General features: G+C 42.1%; 2 protein-coding genes across 2 annotated transcripts; one reads left to right on the forward strand and one right to left on the reverse strand.

The window, feature by feature from the left end:
* Positions 1-2,999: 2,999 nt before the first annotated feature.
* Positions 3,000-11,635, reverse strand: ngly1 (N-glycanase 1). The gene is made up of 12 exons (XM_084032425.1): positions 11,454-11,635; positions 10,737-10,851; positions 10,377-10,607; positions 8,617-8,779; positions 8,305-8,524; positions 7,929-8,050; positions 6,959-7,104; positions 6,108-6,218; positions 5,831-6,016; positions 5,066-5,251; positions 3,715-3,892; positions 3,000-3,624 (listed from the first exon to the last, which is right to left on the reverse strand). The coding sequence occupies exons 1-12, from the start codon at positions 11,552-11,554 to the stop codon at positions 3,449-3,451; spliced, it is 1,935 nt and encodes a 644-aa protein (XP_083888551.1). The 5' UTR covers positions 11,555-11,635; the 3' UTR covers positions 3,000-3,448.
* Positions 11,636-11,858: 223 nt separating this feature from the next.
* On the forward strand, positions 11,859-13,973 carry oxsm (3-oxoacyl-ACP synthase, mitochondrial). The gene is made up of 2 exons (XM_084031881.1): positions 11,859-13,038; positions 13,307-13,973. Exons 1-2 carry the CDS (start codon positions 12,047-12,049, stop codon positions 13,707-13,709), a joined length of 1,395 nt encoding a protein of 464 aa, XP_083888007.1. The 5' UTR covers positions 11,859-12,046; the 3' UTR covers positions 13,710-13,973.
* The last annotated feature ends 2,531 nt before the right edge of the window (positions 13,974-16,504 follow it).

A 16,504-nucleotide genomic window follows, 5' to 3' on the forward strand; every position in this document is an offset into this window, starting at 1 on the left:
CAAAGGCGTTTCAGAGAATATGGCAGTACATCCAACCGGCCTCACAACCGCAGACCACGTGTAACCACACCAGCCCAGGACCTCCACATCCAGCAGGTTCACCTCCAAGATCGTCTGAGACCAGCCATTCAGACAGCTCCTGAAACAATTGGTTTGCATAACCAAACAATTTCTGCACAAACTGTCAGAAACCGTCTCAGGGAAGCTCAACTGCATGCTCGTCGTCCTCATCGGGGTCTTGACCTGACCCCAGCTCGTCGCCGTAACAGACTTGAGTGGGCAAATGCTCACATTCGATGGCGTCTGGCACGTTGGAGAGGTGTTCTCTTCACGGATGAATCTCGGTTTACATTGTTCAGGGCAGATGGCAGACAGCGTGTGTGGCGTCGTGTGGGTGAGCGCTTTGCTGATGTCAATGTTGTGGATCGAGTGGCCCATGGTGGTGGTGGGGTTATGGTATGGGCAGGCATCTGTTATGGACGAAGAACACAGGTGCATTTTATTGATGGCATTTTGAATGCACAGAGATACCGTGATGAGATCCTGAGGCCCATTGTTGTGCCATACATCCATGAACATCACCTCATGTTTCAGCAAGATAATGCACGGCCCCATGTTGCAAGGATCTGTACACAATTCTTGGAAGCTGAAAATGTCCCAGTTCTTGCATGGCCAGCATACTCACCGGACATGTCACCCATTGAGCATGTTTGGGATGTGCTTGACTGGCGTATACGACAGCGTGTACCAGTTCCCACTAATATCCAGCAACTTCGCACAGCCATTGAAGAGGAGTGGACCAACATTCCACAGGCCACAATTGACAATCTGATAAACTCTATGCGAAGAAGATGTGTTGCACTGCATGAGGCAAATGGTGGTCACACCAGATACTGACTGGTTCCCAGTTCCCAGACCCCCAATAAAGCAAAAAAAATGCACATTTCAGGGTGGCCTTTTATTGTGGACAGTCTAAGGCACACCTGTGCACTAATCATGATGTCAGATCAGCATCTTGATGTGGCACACCTGTGAGGTGGGATGGATTATCTCAGCAAAGCAGAAGTGCTCACTATCACACATTTAGACTGATTTGTGAACAATGTTTGAGAGAAATGGTAATATTGTGTATCTGGAATGAATTTTAGATCTTTAAGTCCATCTCATGAAAAATGGGAGCAAAAACAAAAGTGTTGCGTTTATATTTTTGTTGAGTGTATATACAGTATATCTACATGTATGCCTACAGTATATTTACAACAGTATATCTAGATTTCTATTGTTGCATCATGTGAAGTTAGAGAGGACATAAGAACTGTCCACAAAAAAAAAATCCACTCTAAAATGAACATTATTTATTCTCAAGGCAGCACCAATATGGATATTATATTGAAAGGTGGACACAAACGAAAAGAAAACAATACATTTCTCATACAGAGACATCTCAAGACGGCAAAGCTACTAAGAGAAAAGCCTCATGTCATGAACAACATACGCTTTTGAAGGATTGACCTCTGATTAATCTCAACGAGACAGATTAGATTCATCAAAGGCTTTAGGGGACCTTTGCCAAAATGACAAGAAACAAACAAAGCATAAGCAATTCCATCACATCGTATAATAGAGAATTTTCCTCCAGTTTATTATTTCCCACCGAGATACCACAATTTGATTTTATAAAGCACCAAAGGGATTTTATTTCAGAGTAGGGCCGGAAAATGTTGTTTCAGCATTGAGAGTTTTATTTAATCACAATCTGGTTACATGAATGTTTCTGCTTTCACTCCCTTTCCTTCATCCATTGACAGACACCCCTTCTTGTTTTAGAGTAAATAAACCTCTTGATCATGGACTTTAGCCTTGATTGATGGGTGAGCATACTGAACCCCCTTTTCTCTTTAAATTCACCTTAATCATTATTTAAATGATACATATAAAACATATAAAAAAACATTAAATTATTTTTGCTGTCTATACACATTTAGTACTGCTTATTATCAGTATTGTATATTTATACTCTTTTTATTAGTTAGATCCATCTCTCTTGCTTTTTCCAGGTCACTTATTAATCTCACAGAGCTCCTTCTTTTTTAGCACCTGTATGGTGGGTCTAGTTTAAAGACCCCCTCCAGGCATGCTTTTAAGTATATAAAAATAATCTGCAATGCCTCATATTTTGTTTAACATTGTTTCCTCAAATAAAAAGTAAAAAAAACCTCTGAAATTGGGCTCTAAGGACATCCACTGCTCTCTCCTCATGGAGGAATTCTGAGACACTGAATATTCATGATATGTAAATACAAGAGGCCGTACACCCAGACCATTTTACCATCCAGTCATCCAAGGAGAGGGATCTTCTTTTTGATTCGCCTCTATCGAGTTATCATCTGTGTTTAACCCATTCTATCATTTAGTATTTTGGGAAGGTTCTCCTTAACGTAATCGGGAGCTTGAGCTTGGGTGGGAACTATCGTCACTGCTGCTGTTGAGACATTGACCCCACCATCAACATAACATCTACATTTTTAGTTAGTCATTCATACAAACGACACCAAACGCCAGCCTTTAAACTCTCCACACACGACCACATTGTTGATCTCCCCCCCCCCCCCCTTCCTCCCCCTTGTCGCCCCCTGTGAACTCTCAGTGAAATGTGGTGACAGGGAGCAGTCCTCCGTCGAATAGCTGGGATAAAAAATACAAAAAAAAACAAAACCCTGTTATAATGAACTGGAAGTCATTAAGAGTCAGCAACACCACCTCACTTCCAGGTGGCGGCAGCTTGGCGAACGCCAGCACTCCCCTTGGTGACCTTTGACCCTAGGGACTGACCTGAGCGGCTCCGCAGGTCACGCTCTCCTCATCGTACCTGGTGACACGCCGAGGGATTCGGAGCAATAATGCAGGGAAGAAATACGTGCGAGGGAACTCCTGTTGCTCCCTGAACTATGGATTATGTAAACAAGGTGCTTTATTCAAACAATACCCTGCTAAGCTACCAGCCTGCAAAAATATCTTTATTACACCGTAACGCCACGTTTCCTAACATTCAGCACTTTCCGCCACTGTATGGGAATGACAATGTGTATTAAAATGCCACACTCACCAATAATAATGACAATGGCATCAATCACAGGCTCACATTGGAGGCAAATGTTCCAAAAAGGATGGCTTTTTCACGTTGTAGACTGCATGTTTCAAAAGGTTATTTGGGCTTCGGTCAAATTAATGTTTAAAAACGTGTGACTACATCTGTGCTCTGCAGAATTCATGTCTTTGCTCATCTATCATTAGGGCCATGCATATAGTCATCCTGGACGGCTGACACTTATTTTATATATTGCACCGATTTGTTATCATACAAAACTATCATCCACATAATTAAGCTCTGAACTTGTCAAAGTGGACAACACTGAAAAATAATTGGGCTACATCATTTTCACAATTGTTAAGCATCTTCTAAATGGATGAGGATTTCAAACGAGGGCTCCTCCGTCTCCTTCAAGCTTTGCCTGAAGAGCTGGGAGTGCTGCCAGGACGTCTCTTCTTCTCCACCACTGAGTGACGCTACCACCGTGAACTCCAAGGATCCGGACAGACTCTGAAACGACTGCATCTTCCCATCTGATGGTTCAAACGCAGGACAGGAAATTATTAGGAAGGGATCATGTCACACGTTGTATTTTAATCAGAATATCTATTACATAGTCATACCTCCAGAGAACTCTGTAGTGATCTGGCCTTCCTGCAAGTGCCAGACGACTTTCCCAGAGTGGAAGGTCTGGCTACTGGCCATGATTGACACAGACTTTAACTTCATTCCAGCCGGCGCAAAGTCAAACTTCCAGCTAATTCTTCCCACGAAGGAGCCTTCTGTTCGAGCAATGTAAACCTGAAGAAAGAAATACAATCTGGTCATCTGCTGCAAATTGTTCCAGGATCTAAAAGAGGTGGCTCGTAGTATGAGCAGAGTTTTCTCTCATTTCCTACAACCCCTTATTATTTTCTTGTGTGAAAAACAGAAGGTGCCTTCTTCGACCATTAACACCCACTCTTGTGTCTCAGCGTGGTTCTCAACAGCCTGATTTAATCAAACAATGACTACAACTTATTTAAAAATGCAAATTAGGCCTATTTTACATATTCTAATGGCTTCTAAAGTGTTCTTTTGTGTGTGTTTTTAAATAGCACTCCACCAGTTTTACAAATCAGTTTACTCATTAAGGTGACTACTAGTTAGCTTGTACAAATAAGGTATATTATGCTTGATTCTTTGCCTCGTCCACAAAAACGTCCAGATATTCATGGTCTCCAAAGGATGAACCCTAATTGACCTGGGTGAACTTTAATCTAGCACCATCTTCTGGTCAAGATTTTATTTTTCCCCCCCAATACTTTGGCATATGACTAAATACAGTACCTGCAAAACTATTGGCATTCCCATCAGCCTCAGCTGTTTTTTGTGTTTAGTGCACCATTATGGACTGCGAAGCCTGCAGAGAGTGGTAAAGACTGCTGAGGAGATCATCAGGGTGCCTCTATCATCTCTGCAGGGCATCTACCACCACAGATACCATAGCAGAGCCTGCCACACACTCCCAACACAGGGTTTCCCACATGTATGCCATCTGGCAGGAGGTACAGGACAGAATCTCTAGGCTGAGAGTCAGCTTTTATCCTCAGACCATCAGACTCATTAACAGACCAAAGCCACTGCCCTTGCCCCCACCCTAACCCACCTCACCGTACTGAAAACTTAATTTAGCTTGCCAATGTTAGTTGTTAGCATCTATCCAACACAAGTACCAAAACTTTATGTGAGCATAATAATAAACAATGCTGACTTAGCATTTAATAGCTTCTCCGCGATGAGTGAAGTTTTCTGTGCCGTTTAGAACTAAATGGGAGTACGATGACATTTATAATTCAGGATGGATGACGAGTTATTCTTACTTAGTTATTCTTAAGTTCTCACCCCCCCAATAGCACTAAGAATATATTTCCTATCCTGAGCCACACTGAAAAAAATATAGTTCAAATTAATCAAACAATAAAAAAAACGTACCATCTGCCAGTCGTCCTCCACCTTTCTGAAGACCGACTCCTTCTGCCACACACACTGATCCCATCTCTGAATGACCTCAGAGTTGTTGGACAGCCGACAGTACTGGTCTTTGGAGGCAATGTAGCGCACATGCAGCAACCCGTCACTCTTCTCTTTCTCAGTGGGAGTGAACACATAACCCGCAGCCTGACAGAAACGAAACACAAACTCTTTTAGTCAAATACAGATGAGTATTAGGCATCCAGCTATTAGGTTCAAGCTATGACACATAAAGCTTTTTTAAAAAATGCTTAAAATAAGATACTGGTTGCTTAAGACAAGATCTTGTAATTGTGATCTTTAAGTCGCTGCGTTTTTCTCATTACATGACTGACAATGACAGGGGTCCCATGCTACTGTCTGATCATGTGTTTCTAGTAGCAATTACTCTCTGGGCAAATCGTTATCATGACCTCAATAAAACTGTTCAGAGCTACACAAATAATAGCCAGCTTGTAATAAACTGTAGCTTTGCTTTAAGGATTTCCAATACTGGGACAAAATGCTGGAAAATACTTCAATTAACTGTAATGACCATCAAAAATAATGGGTGACACCTAATATTGATCCCTTATTCAACATCACAATTAAGAACATGTTGCTGGTGCAAAGATGTCGATTGAAATGTCTATTAAAATAGGTGTAATGGAATAATCAGTAGATACACAATGCTGAGGGCAATAATCAATTATAACGGGTTATATTATTGTATATGACAAACTGTACTTGTAAGGAGGTCCCTGATTTAGAATTTCTGGTCTCCCCCCGTGCTATCCTCCAGGCCAGAGAGCCAGAGTCACGTCCGCCCAGCTCTCCTGGTTTGGGTGTCTTTGGGGAAATAAACTCCACCAGCTCGACGAGCAACCTCTCTGTCAGCTCCTTCTTCCTGTCTGGACTCAGCGACTGCTGCCTCTTCAATATCAGAGCAGAAGGAAAGTGCTTTACGTCAGACTCGCCATGGAAATCAGTCTTAAATGCAAAGGTTTAAAGGGTTAAGATTTACCGAGGCATTGAGTCCATTAATGGTGTGCAGCAGCCAGGCCTCCTGAACCTTGGTCCTTCTTGACAAAACCTCCAGATGTTTGCAGGAATACCTCCACGTCACATCAACCACCTGCATCACAAACACATTGGACGTCACTTGAGAATTAATTTCTAAACCACAGCAAAACCATGCACAGTTCTTTGCTGGTGGGCCCAAAGGGGGGTACTGAGAGTACAGATGAAAGTGTAGTGAAAATCATAACTATCACATTGATTAAAAATAATGTGAAAAGACAACATTTTGTGGTCACATTGAGCATCAGAACATTCATGGTATTTTATGTCCAGATTCAAAATAACCCACGAAAGAAACCACCAATACAGAAATACAAATTGATTACGACCTGCGCAGCATAATATCATAATAAAATAATTCCCATCACACACACTAGAATAGCAATTCCATCTTCCCTCTAACCATCCACCCCCTAAACATTTCCTTTTTCTTCTTAAAAAGTAAAAATATGTACAAATTGGGCATATCAGAAATTCTTTAAGATACCCAGTGGAGATTTTCTCCATCAGTAACGCTACGGAGCCGTGTTATTATGTGTAAGTCCCATGTGTGCATTATGTGTGCACTTGCATGCTGATACATTAACCAATTCATTTGAGGCAAAGTACAAAAGACAGAGTGGGGGAATCAGAAAGTACTGAGTGTTTAACAGTTTTTGCCTAACCTCCAAAATAAAAAAAACATAACGGCAAAAATCTAAAGTAAAAATAAAACGGGATCTATATCAGTGTCTATTTAAGAACTTATTATTAGCCACAGCAGTAGTAGTAGTATGTCGTATCCATTTGTCTGACCTGGTCCTTAGAGAAAGCCAGAACGTAAGCCAGTTTCTTCCCCCAGCCAACCTCATACAGGAGAGGCTTATCACAGCCGTTCTCACATGAGTCACAGTGCAGCCAGCGACGCTGAGAGGCCGAGTAAATCTCTGTCCACACGTGGTCTGAAACATCAGAGAGCCCAACTGATCGTCACTGAGCCTTTCACACACTTTACACACTGCATGAATCTCTCTGACATCAGAGCAACTATGACAGTACAGCATTTTGTGATGTCATAAAATGATTCCAAATATATGAACCTTGCCTAAAGCTACCAATATCAATATCTTAGATTGGTATAATTCTCATTGTAGAATATTCAAAGTAACTGGTTCGGTGTTTCACAGAATTCTATTCTTGGAGACGGTGTAAGTTTATTCTTGACCTTGTGAAGAGAGTTTGCAAGTATTGTTTTGTCTGTCAGATATCAGGAAATAAAACATGCTCATTGCATTTTCTCAGAGCCCAAAGTGACATCTTCATCTTGATTTGTCTGACAGATATCCATAAACTCAAAGATATCCAGTTTGCTATTGTCAAAGACAAAGGAAACCTTTGAGATGCCAGAAGCAGAGATTTATTTTCTTTAAAAAAAATGACTGAAAATGATTGATCAATTATCAATTTAGTTCCAAATAACTGTTCAATGATTAAATTAATCAACTACACATTGCAGCTCTAAGCTCTAAAATGATGAAGAGCATAAGATGTGGGTGATTGCTCCAGAAAAAAACTTTTAACAGGACCTTGGGTTGATGTTTTTTCTCCCTCTAAATAACTGACTATTATTCAGGATGCCTTGTCAACAACATTTCCTCCTAATATGTCTCAGGCTTTCTTGCGAAGCAGAGCAGAAAATGTAATCAGCAACGCATACATTTCCCTCAGGATAAATAAGGCATCTAACTATCTATCCAAGAGCCACATTTGTCAGTCATGTACATACCCGTGCTGTCCCAGATATATCTGGCCTCAAGGCCGACGGCTCTGCAGCACAGTGTGAAACAGTTAGCCCACTCCCCACAGCGCCCCCTCCTGGTTTCAAGAAGCTTCTCAGGATTGTTGTACCTGGTATTAACATCACAGAAAACAAGCATGCAAAGCATTCATTATTCTCCATGTACTTTGTGGTCAAGTTAATTCATACTCTGACTGTTTGCAGGAAATAAAATGTTTTTAACATTGAAATGTACAAACGGTGAAAACTTGCCTACCTCTTTCAGCAACTTAATCCTAGTTAAGTATTGCCTCAAAACTGCTCATAAACTCCTTGATTTGGGCGGTAAGAACAACCAAAATGTTACAAAAACACACGCACAGACCTAGGGAATCTGGTGGAGAGCTGGCAGCTCTGACAGTAGTGGTTCTCCACTCGCTGGGCTCCCCATCGGATGTCATCGGTGCTGGGACTGAGGGAGCTGGAATTCTGGGTCGGGCCTTTGCAGCGGCTGCAGGGCAGACAGTCGACCCAGGAGAAGAAGTCCTGTTTGAACCACCTGAGCAACTCCAGCACCAGGAAGTCCTCTAGTCCAAGTTTGCATTCTACGGAGAGGAAAACAGGTCAATTGGTTGGTTTGCATACAGCATGATCCAGACATATAATGGATCATTTTGAATGAATAAAGAGATGTCACCTGGATCAGCCTCTGTCACCTCCTTACGCTTGTGTTCAGCAGCAGAGGACAGCTGCTGGTGAGGAATGTGGCTCCGGGCTTTTTGCTGCAGCTCAGGGTTTTCATACAGCATCACGTGTTGGAAGTTTGACTGGAGAGTCACAAAGAAGCTCATACTGCTCTCCTGACAGAAAGACAAGAAAACATCCAGATTATACACAAGCCATGAATGAAAAATCAAATCAGAGACAATCTGAACTGAAAAAGGCATGCATAGGTGTTTATATCATTTACTTTTTAAAAAGCTATAGCCATCCCAAGTTTATTACCATTTTCTTTGTGCCCTCCTTTTGACTTACAAAGATGATTGCATCCTATATAACATCCTACCCCCAATATCTTAAAATAATAAAACATTATTAATAGCAAAGAAAGGGAAGGGAAATTACAAATTTCCGAATATATGGCAAACACAGAAAATGGTGACTATTACAACCCCTCGCTCTATATAATAAACAGTTATTACTGCCACAGAATGAGTAAACAGGGTAGGCAATATGAATGAGAACAGGTTATGCTAAATCCTGATATGTTTATATGTATAAAATTAGGTGTGACTGATGAAACAAATCAATTGCATGATATTGATACACATTGGTCCTGTTAGCTACTGGTTGATAAGTCGTTAATATTTCAACCAGTTACTGTGATAACAAGTTCATAATTTCAGGTCATTTTTTTTAGCAAAAATGCTAAAGAACAACAAGTTCCCAATCGTCCAATGTAATGATTTGCTGCTTTACATTATCGCAAATAAATTATATTTTGGAATCATCATCAGACAAGTGCATGCAATATGGACCTCTGAGAAATAGTGAAGGGGATTTTTTGGACATTTTGTGTGTTTTCATGATTAATCATTTAATTGAAAACATAACTGGCAGTTAAATTACTGGCAATTGGTAATTGCAGCCCCAGTTCGTTATGATAAATGATAAAGCCCTGAAGTGGAAAGAAATTGACCTTTTATGACAGGGCAAACGTTTCTGCATACAATTAGGCTTCGAATAAATAGATTAACAGACAGATGGCTCAGAGGTTTAAATACAAGTGAAAACAGGCAGGAAAAAACCCTAGAGGCTCATGAAAAAAAAACAATTATCTATGTGGGAGACTTTTAATATAAACCTTATTAATGGCCTACCTGAACAGATTAAATAAGGAGGGGGGAGATCTATAAGAAAAGTAAAGACACAAACTATAGAGAAACGGTGAAACATTGTAATACAACATCATTGTAAAAGCATGCAGCAATCATACAAACATAATTCTGTAGCTACGAGTAAAGTTTTTCCCTGCTGCTTGCTGACAAGCATGCTATAATGATTTATTGCCTCTACAAGGACCGCCTGTTTTTCTCTTTCACACTTGCCTGAGGAAGGTGTTACAGATCGAAACGTTGCCTTGAAAAAAGAAATAAACAATGTATTTGGATCCTAACAGTATGCAGACCTCCTTTGTGCACTGCAGTTGAGCATCTTTGTCTTGCACCCGAGTATCTTTGCCTGGATGTGCGTACACTTGGTCCTTCTTTGAACGCACACTTGTGACATATGACATATTACCCACACTGGGGCCAGCATCCACAACAATTTGATGTTGACTTCATATAATTTTGCAGTTGATCAGGGAAGGGTCGATTGTTTGATAATACAGCTAAACACCAGATTTTTTTCAATCACAATTTCTGCCATTTATACCAGGGATGAGCACATATTTACCAATGATGAAGGTTGTGATGGCGGTGGTGCTACTGGCTGGCTGGAAGAGGTGGCGGCGGCGGCGGCAGCAGAGACCTCTTGTGCAGAGACTGAGGCTGCAGCAGTCTGAGCAGTCACTTGGACGGGCTGTCCTCCATGCAGCCTCTGATCCCTCTCTGCTGCTATGGAGTCCCTGATGAGCTTCAGCTGCTCCACTGATGCAGACTTGGCGAACACCAGATGGGTCTCAGCCTAAAAAAAGGTGCAAGAGGTCATAATATTTATTCACAGTTGGGCCAATGACCAAACAGACTCTTGGCAATGCAGCAAGCGATACACTAGCAACACTGGCTTTAACTATTAAAAATGCTTATCAAATACCTCCTCAAATCCCATCTCGAAAAGGCATTCCACAGCACCCTTGATGGGCAACAGCTTGGTTGAGAATGTAGGGTTGCCTATGCGGATCGATCTGTACTTTTCTTCGTTAGGATACCTGTTGGGAGATGACATAATATGTGTATAATAAGTACAGCTGTTCAAGAGCCTTTGCAGAGATTGTTTTTTTCTCGTGTGGGGTGGAAGGAACAAATCACTATATACAAACCAATGAATGATGTGTTCGTACATGAGTGTTTATTGTACACATGTGGCAGTAACATAATACTATACTTAACCGACACCCGTTTGCACAAAAGTAGGCATTTTCTAACACTGATGCGAGTCTGCTCATGTTTTAAACATCGTATAACATAGATATTGCTACTTGAGATAGAGATGTAACCATTAAAAACAAGCTTCCTGGTGAGTCACTCGTATGACGAATTATCCAAGAACACTCTGGCGAGTAAAACTTAAGTTGGGTCAGGATTTACCACGGATGGGGGTTTGCTAATACACAGTAACAAATGAAAAAGCCCGATTTTTAAAACAGAGTTTGGTTTGACGCCGTGTGCTCTAGTAACGTTACAGCTATGCAAGCTTTACTGGCGGCTAGACTGCAGATGACACACCGATATTAGCTAGTTTTATTTTAATTCAGCTAACGCATCTCAACACATCGTCGGTGTCTTGCTTGGTTAAGTTTCACAACCTTACCTCAAAATGTTATCCGCGTACGTAAGCAACAACTTCGCAACATCTAGAAACGCTTCATTTGAATTTTCACAAAGCGTTGTCACTGCTGGTGACACAGCCATACTGCTACGCCTCGATAAACCTAAAATCCTTTCCCCTTTACAGTATGAGAGCTAGCGTTAACGCTAATGGTGCGATTTCGGCTAATAGATGTTTTGGGTCCTGTCTTTAGCTGACCTATCAACGCCTGAATACATGTTGGCAGCTTTAACTGTAACAATAGATACAATAGTTTTTTTTTTTTTACATCGTTGTGTTTCATGACACATAATCATCAGTTGTCTTTCTTCATCTCTTTATTTTTTGTTGTTGTTGAACATTTACTCGTAAAACGAATCCGGCGTTCAAAAGTGCTACCTAAAACAGCTACGGACAGATTCAAGGATAGGCTCGTGTCCTCGGTTTATGACTATTAACGCTTGACAGGTAACTTAGAAGAAGCGTCTTACAAACTGAAGTTCGGTTGCGTCTGGAGACATTTAAACGCTGGTTTTGTAAATGTATTTGTCACACAGCTACAAGCAAGCTGTGTGACACTTGACAGATATAACAGCATGTCCGCTCTGTCACTATCCCGTTGGACTCAACTCCAGCTGAGACCACGGGACTTCAGGGCACTTCTTCACAAGACCGTCTGTTTTTGTCCAAATCAAGACTCCCGACACAGCAGCTCTGGAAAGCACAAACGGAGGGTTGTTGTCACTGGCGTGGGGTTGGTGTCTCCTCTGGGCACGGGGACTGCACTACCCTGGGACCGGCTGGTTAAAGGCCACAGTGGGATTGTGGCTCTTCACTCAGACGAGTACAAGACTGTTCCCTGTAAAGTGGCAGCACTGGTGCCCAGAGGAGATGAACTGGGTCAATTTAAGGAGGAGAGCTTCGCCTCTCGTGGGGAGATCAGCAGCATGTCGCCTGCCACTGTAATGGCCCTGGGAGCCGCTCAGCTGGCCCTGGAGGACTCAGGTTGGCACCCCGAAACCCCAGAGGAACAGCTTAATACCGGGGTGGCTGTTGGCATGGGCATGGTGTCGTTGGATGAAATTGCTCGCACCTCTGTTGATTTCCGAGAAAAGGGCTACAAGAAAGTCAGCCCCTTCTTTGTTCCTCGCATCCTCGTGAACATGGCTGCCGGGCACATCAGTATCAGACACAAACTGAAGGGTCCCAACCATGCAGTGTCCACAGCATGCACCACAGGCGCACATGCCATAGGTGATGCTGCCAGGTTTATTGCCCACGGGGATGCAGTTGCTATGGTTGCAGGGGGAACAGAATCCTGTGTGGGGCCTCTGTCAGTAGCGGGCTTCGCCAGGGCACGCGCCCTCGCCACCAAATGGAATGACAACCCCACACTGGCGTCGAGACCCTTTCACCCAGAGCGGGAGGGCTTCGTGATGGGCGAAGGAGCAGGAGTGCTCATTCTGGAGGAGCTGGACCACGCAGTGAAAAGAGGAGCCCGGATCTACGCTGAGATCCTGGGTTATGGACTTTCAGGGGATGCCAGCCACATCACCGCTCCCACTGCAGATGGAGATGGAGCATTCAGGTGACTCAGTTTAGTTTATTCAAGCATAGAAGAGACAACCATTTGTGTGCTTACATTTTATTTTAAATAATATATATGATGTCACAAACTACCGTTACTTGTGAAAGAAACACAAGCAAAAATGTTGAAAATAAAGCCCCAGGTTACTCTCAATTTATGTGGAGAAGCAAACAAAAGTGAAGGGTAAATTATTTCCCTTCATGTTGTAAACTGTCATCGCAGTTTAGAGAGCCACTCCTGAGTTCAACTTTAACCACCATCTTTACAGGTGCATGTCTGCAGCCCTCAGAGATGCTGGCGTCTCACCAGGAGATGTGACATATGTGAACGCTCACGCCACGTCAACGCCTTTGGGTGATGCGGCTGAAAATGCCGCCATCAAGAGGCTCTTTCAGCAAAGTGTCAAGAACTTGGCTGTCTCCTCCACCAAGGGAGCCACAGGACATCTGCTCGGCGCTGCAGGGGCCCTGGAGGCAGCGTTCACCGCTCTGGCCTGCTACCACGGGGTCCTGCCACCGACCCTCAACCTGGACCGTACCACGCCGGAGTTCGACCTGAATTATGTTCCCTGCACAGCGCAGCCATGGCACATTCAGGGCCCACGGGTCGCCCTCACAAACTCATTTGGATTTGGCGGCACCAACGCCTCACTGTGTCTCACCAGCATCTGATGATTCAATGCTTGACTTTTTATTTAAAAAAAATCACATCTCATCCAGTGTGTATACGTTACCTCTGGCATGGTAGAGTTTCAGTGACTGAATATTTTCAGTAGAATTGATTAGTACGACTGGTTTTGTGTGTTCTTAGGAACTGATTTTTAGAGGGGAAATCTGAAATTTCAATAACAGGCTTGAAACTGCACTAAAAGCAATTAAAAGCATTAAATCCTTGTAAAATGTTAATTATAGTATCTGTGTGGAAGAGCAGTCACGCTCTGGACAATGTGACAATGTTTTTTGTTTTTTTTACCACTACCAAAGCTCCAAAGGAGCTGCTCAGTGACCAACTGATCAGACTTGAGTAATGTGTGCTCTATAAAATATATATATATATATATATATATATATATATATATATATATATATATATATATATAAAATGCACCACTGGAGCTATAGAATAATGACAAATTCGAGCATCGCTCCGATACAGACCTCGTCTTTATTCCAGCAGGTGGCGTTGGTTCACAGCAAGTCGTGCATGTTCTTAATGATGTGCCATTACTGGTACATTTTGCATTGGAGACATCCAGGAGACACTTAAGTTCAACATAAATAAAAAAAAAACATAATTAACAAGCAAGCAAACTGACTCTGAGCACCTGACCTTAGAGCAATCAACGTATGAAAGTGCTCGGAAGTGAAGTAGCAAGGGAGAGACACAAGGCTTTTAGATCCATTAGAATTCACTGAGAGGAAATCCAATAGAAGAGGTTGAAATTAGTAATTGCTGTGTGGAGATAATACCCGTTAATTGCCTGCTGTTAGCTTCCCATATTCAACCTGAGCTTTCTTTACACAGGAACCGAGGCTCAAGAAGGCTTGGACAATTGATTGCAATTTACTCATTAGTAAAATAAGTGGTGCTGTAGGGTTGTGCAGCTGACTTTAATAAGACCTTAATGGAGGCGGCCTCTCACCGTATGCGCCTTTCGTGATTGCTGATGAAGGCACTTTCCAAACCAAGACGTCTGACTCAGTGTTGTTCTTTTGAATTTAGCCTGGTTTGGCCTTTTGTTTTACCGTTTTGTGATACATGTGAACACAACGAAGGGGCAGAGGGTTTGAGTAAGACAGGTTAACTGGGGACAGGCTGCCATTATGTCAGGGTTGAAATGAAAGTAATACACAAGCTATCCCCTGAGGGAAGAGGGGCAGTTTTCCAAGTTACCTGTCTTCAAAGACTGAACGACAATTATTCTGCTCCTGTGTGTGGGTGAAGAAACACACCGTTCATGTCTGGCATCCTGGGGGAGACATCAAGTGTCTATGAAGGGACACCGAGGGACCGTTTGCAGCCTCTTACGTGACGGTTGAGAGTATATGTGTGTTTACGTTTCCCCATTTTGGGACCTGTGAGAAAGTCAGCCAAAGCTGTTTTATAAATCTTATTTTCAGAACAGCAATGATCGTTTGAATTAAATTCAAGGTTTTTCTTGGGTTTAGTCAACAAAACATTTTATTTAGGTTGAAGGGGAAAAAAATGATAATTCTTTTCATGGTTGGGATTAATTCCCGAAACCATAGACTGTACCAAGTTATTTTTGTCTATTTTTGGCTTGATGGTGGAAACAAAAACAACAACTACTAGGAATATCCAGGGCCGAAGCCATGGAACAAACCAGCTGGCCTAACAGATAACCTGTCAAAAATGGGTTGATCCTGCATGGGAAATAATGATCTTGATCGTGTTCGTAGGGTCACCAAATTATTATGATTAATATTCTGGGGACAAGGAATATCCATCTGTCCAGGAGTGGAAATATCCTGATTAGGACCAGATGGAGTTATCAACAAACCAATTTACTGAAATCACCTGATTTAGATTAAAAAAAAAAGTTTGATTATTGTAATTATTTCATCAGTTTAGTCTAATCAAATATTCATTCAATTCGCTCACAATATCTTTCTGTTTTTATGCGTCATAAGTAGTCCATGAGGCAAATTTGAACCGAACCTCTGACACTGAGATCTTGGTCTCATCTTCTGCTCGGCCATTTGGCTCCGTATTTCACTTGATGAATAATTGTGCTGTCCCGGCGTGATGTAAAGCCGGACTCAGATGATGAATCACTGTACAGGGGAATGTCGTTGCAGACCCATTTTTAGAGATTAGGTTTTATTAACTCTTCTGGATGTCACACCCAGCTAATGAATAAATTAATTATTCATCCATTTTTTTTAATTTTAAATAATCTGACGTAGATAAATGAGTTGCAACAATACATTTTTTCCCCTCTTAGAAAGGAAAGCCCGGCATCTTCACGGGGGAATATTTTGGCCTCATCATACATCACTCTCTGTCCAACCCTGGTTTCTCACCCTGATGCACAACTTGTTTCTTTGCTCTCAGTTTTGTATCATTGCAGCAAGAGTTCACTGTCCTGCGCTGTGAGAGAAAGGAATTATAAGTAGTCAAGTAGTAGTGAATAGACAAAAACATGTCCCAGCATTTCATGCACAGAGTGGGGGATGAGTATTTTGCAGCAGTGCCGCGTCGTGGTGCAGGTCTTCTTCCCTGCCTGTGTACTCTGAGAGCTTAGTGTTCCCAGTCCACTCAATATAGTTGCTGGGCAGGAACTATTGATTCCTGTTGCTGGAATGATGACTTCGGTTCATGTTATTCCTTCTCCTCCTCCTCTTTTTTTTCCCTTTTTTTTTTCATCCCTGCCTCCTAATTAGGAGATATCCAAGCTGAATTATGATCGCCATGGCAACAGAGTCAGCATGCATTCCCTTTGATA

The sequence above is a fragment of the Eutrigla gurnardus genome (genome assembly GCF_963514095.1).
Source record: "Eutrigla gurnardus genome assembly, chromosome: 17".
NCBI lineage: Eukaryota > Metazoa > Chordata > Actinopteri > Perciformes > Triglidae > Eutrigla > Eutrigla gurnardus.

Coding starts and splice junctions, on each gene's coding strand:
- ngly1 (XM_084032425.1), bottom strand. CDS start 11,554: ATGGCTGTGTCACCAGCAGTGACAACGCTTTGTGAAAATTCAAATGAA. Junction 10,608..10,736: donor TCGAGATGGGATTTGAGGAG/GTATTTGATAAG, acceptor ACCTTTTTTTAG/GCTGAGACCCATCTGGTGTT. Junction 8,525..8,616: donor GGTGACAGAGGCTGATCCAG/GTGACATCTCTT, acceptor TCCTCTCCGTAG/AATGCAAACTTGGACTAGAG.
- oxsm (XM_084031881.1), top strand. CDS start 12,047: ATGTCCGCTCTGTCACTATCCCGTTGGACTCAACTCCAGCTGAGACCA. Junction 13,039..13,306: donor GATGGAGATGGAGCATTCAG/GTGACTCAGTTT, acceptor CCATCTTTACAG/GTGCATGTCTGCAGCCCTCA.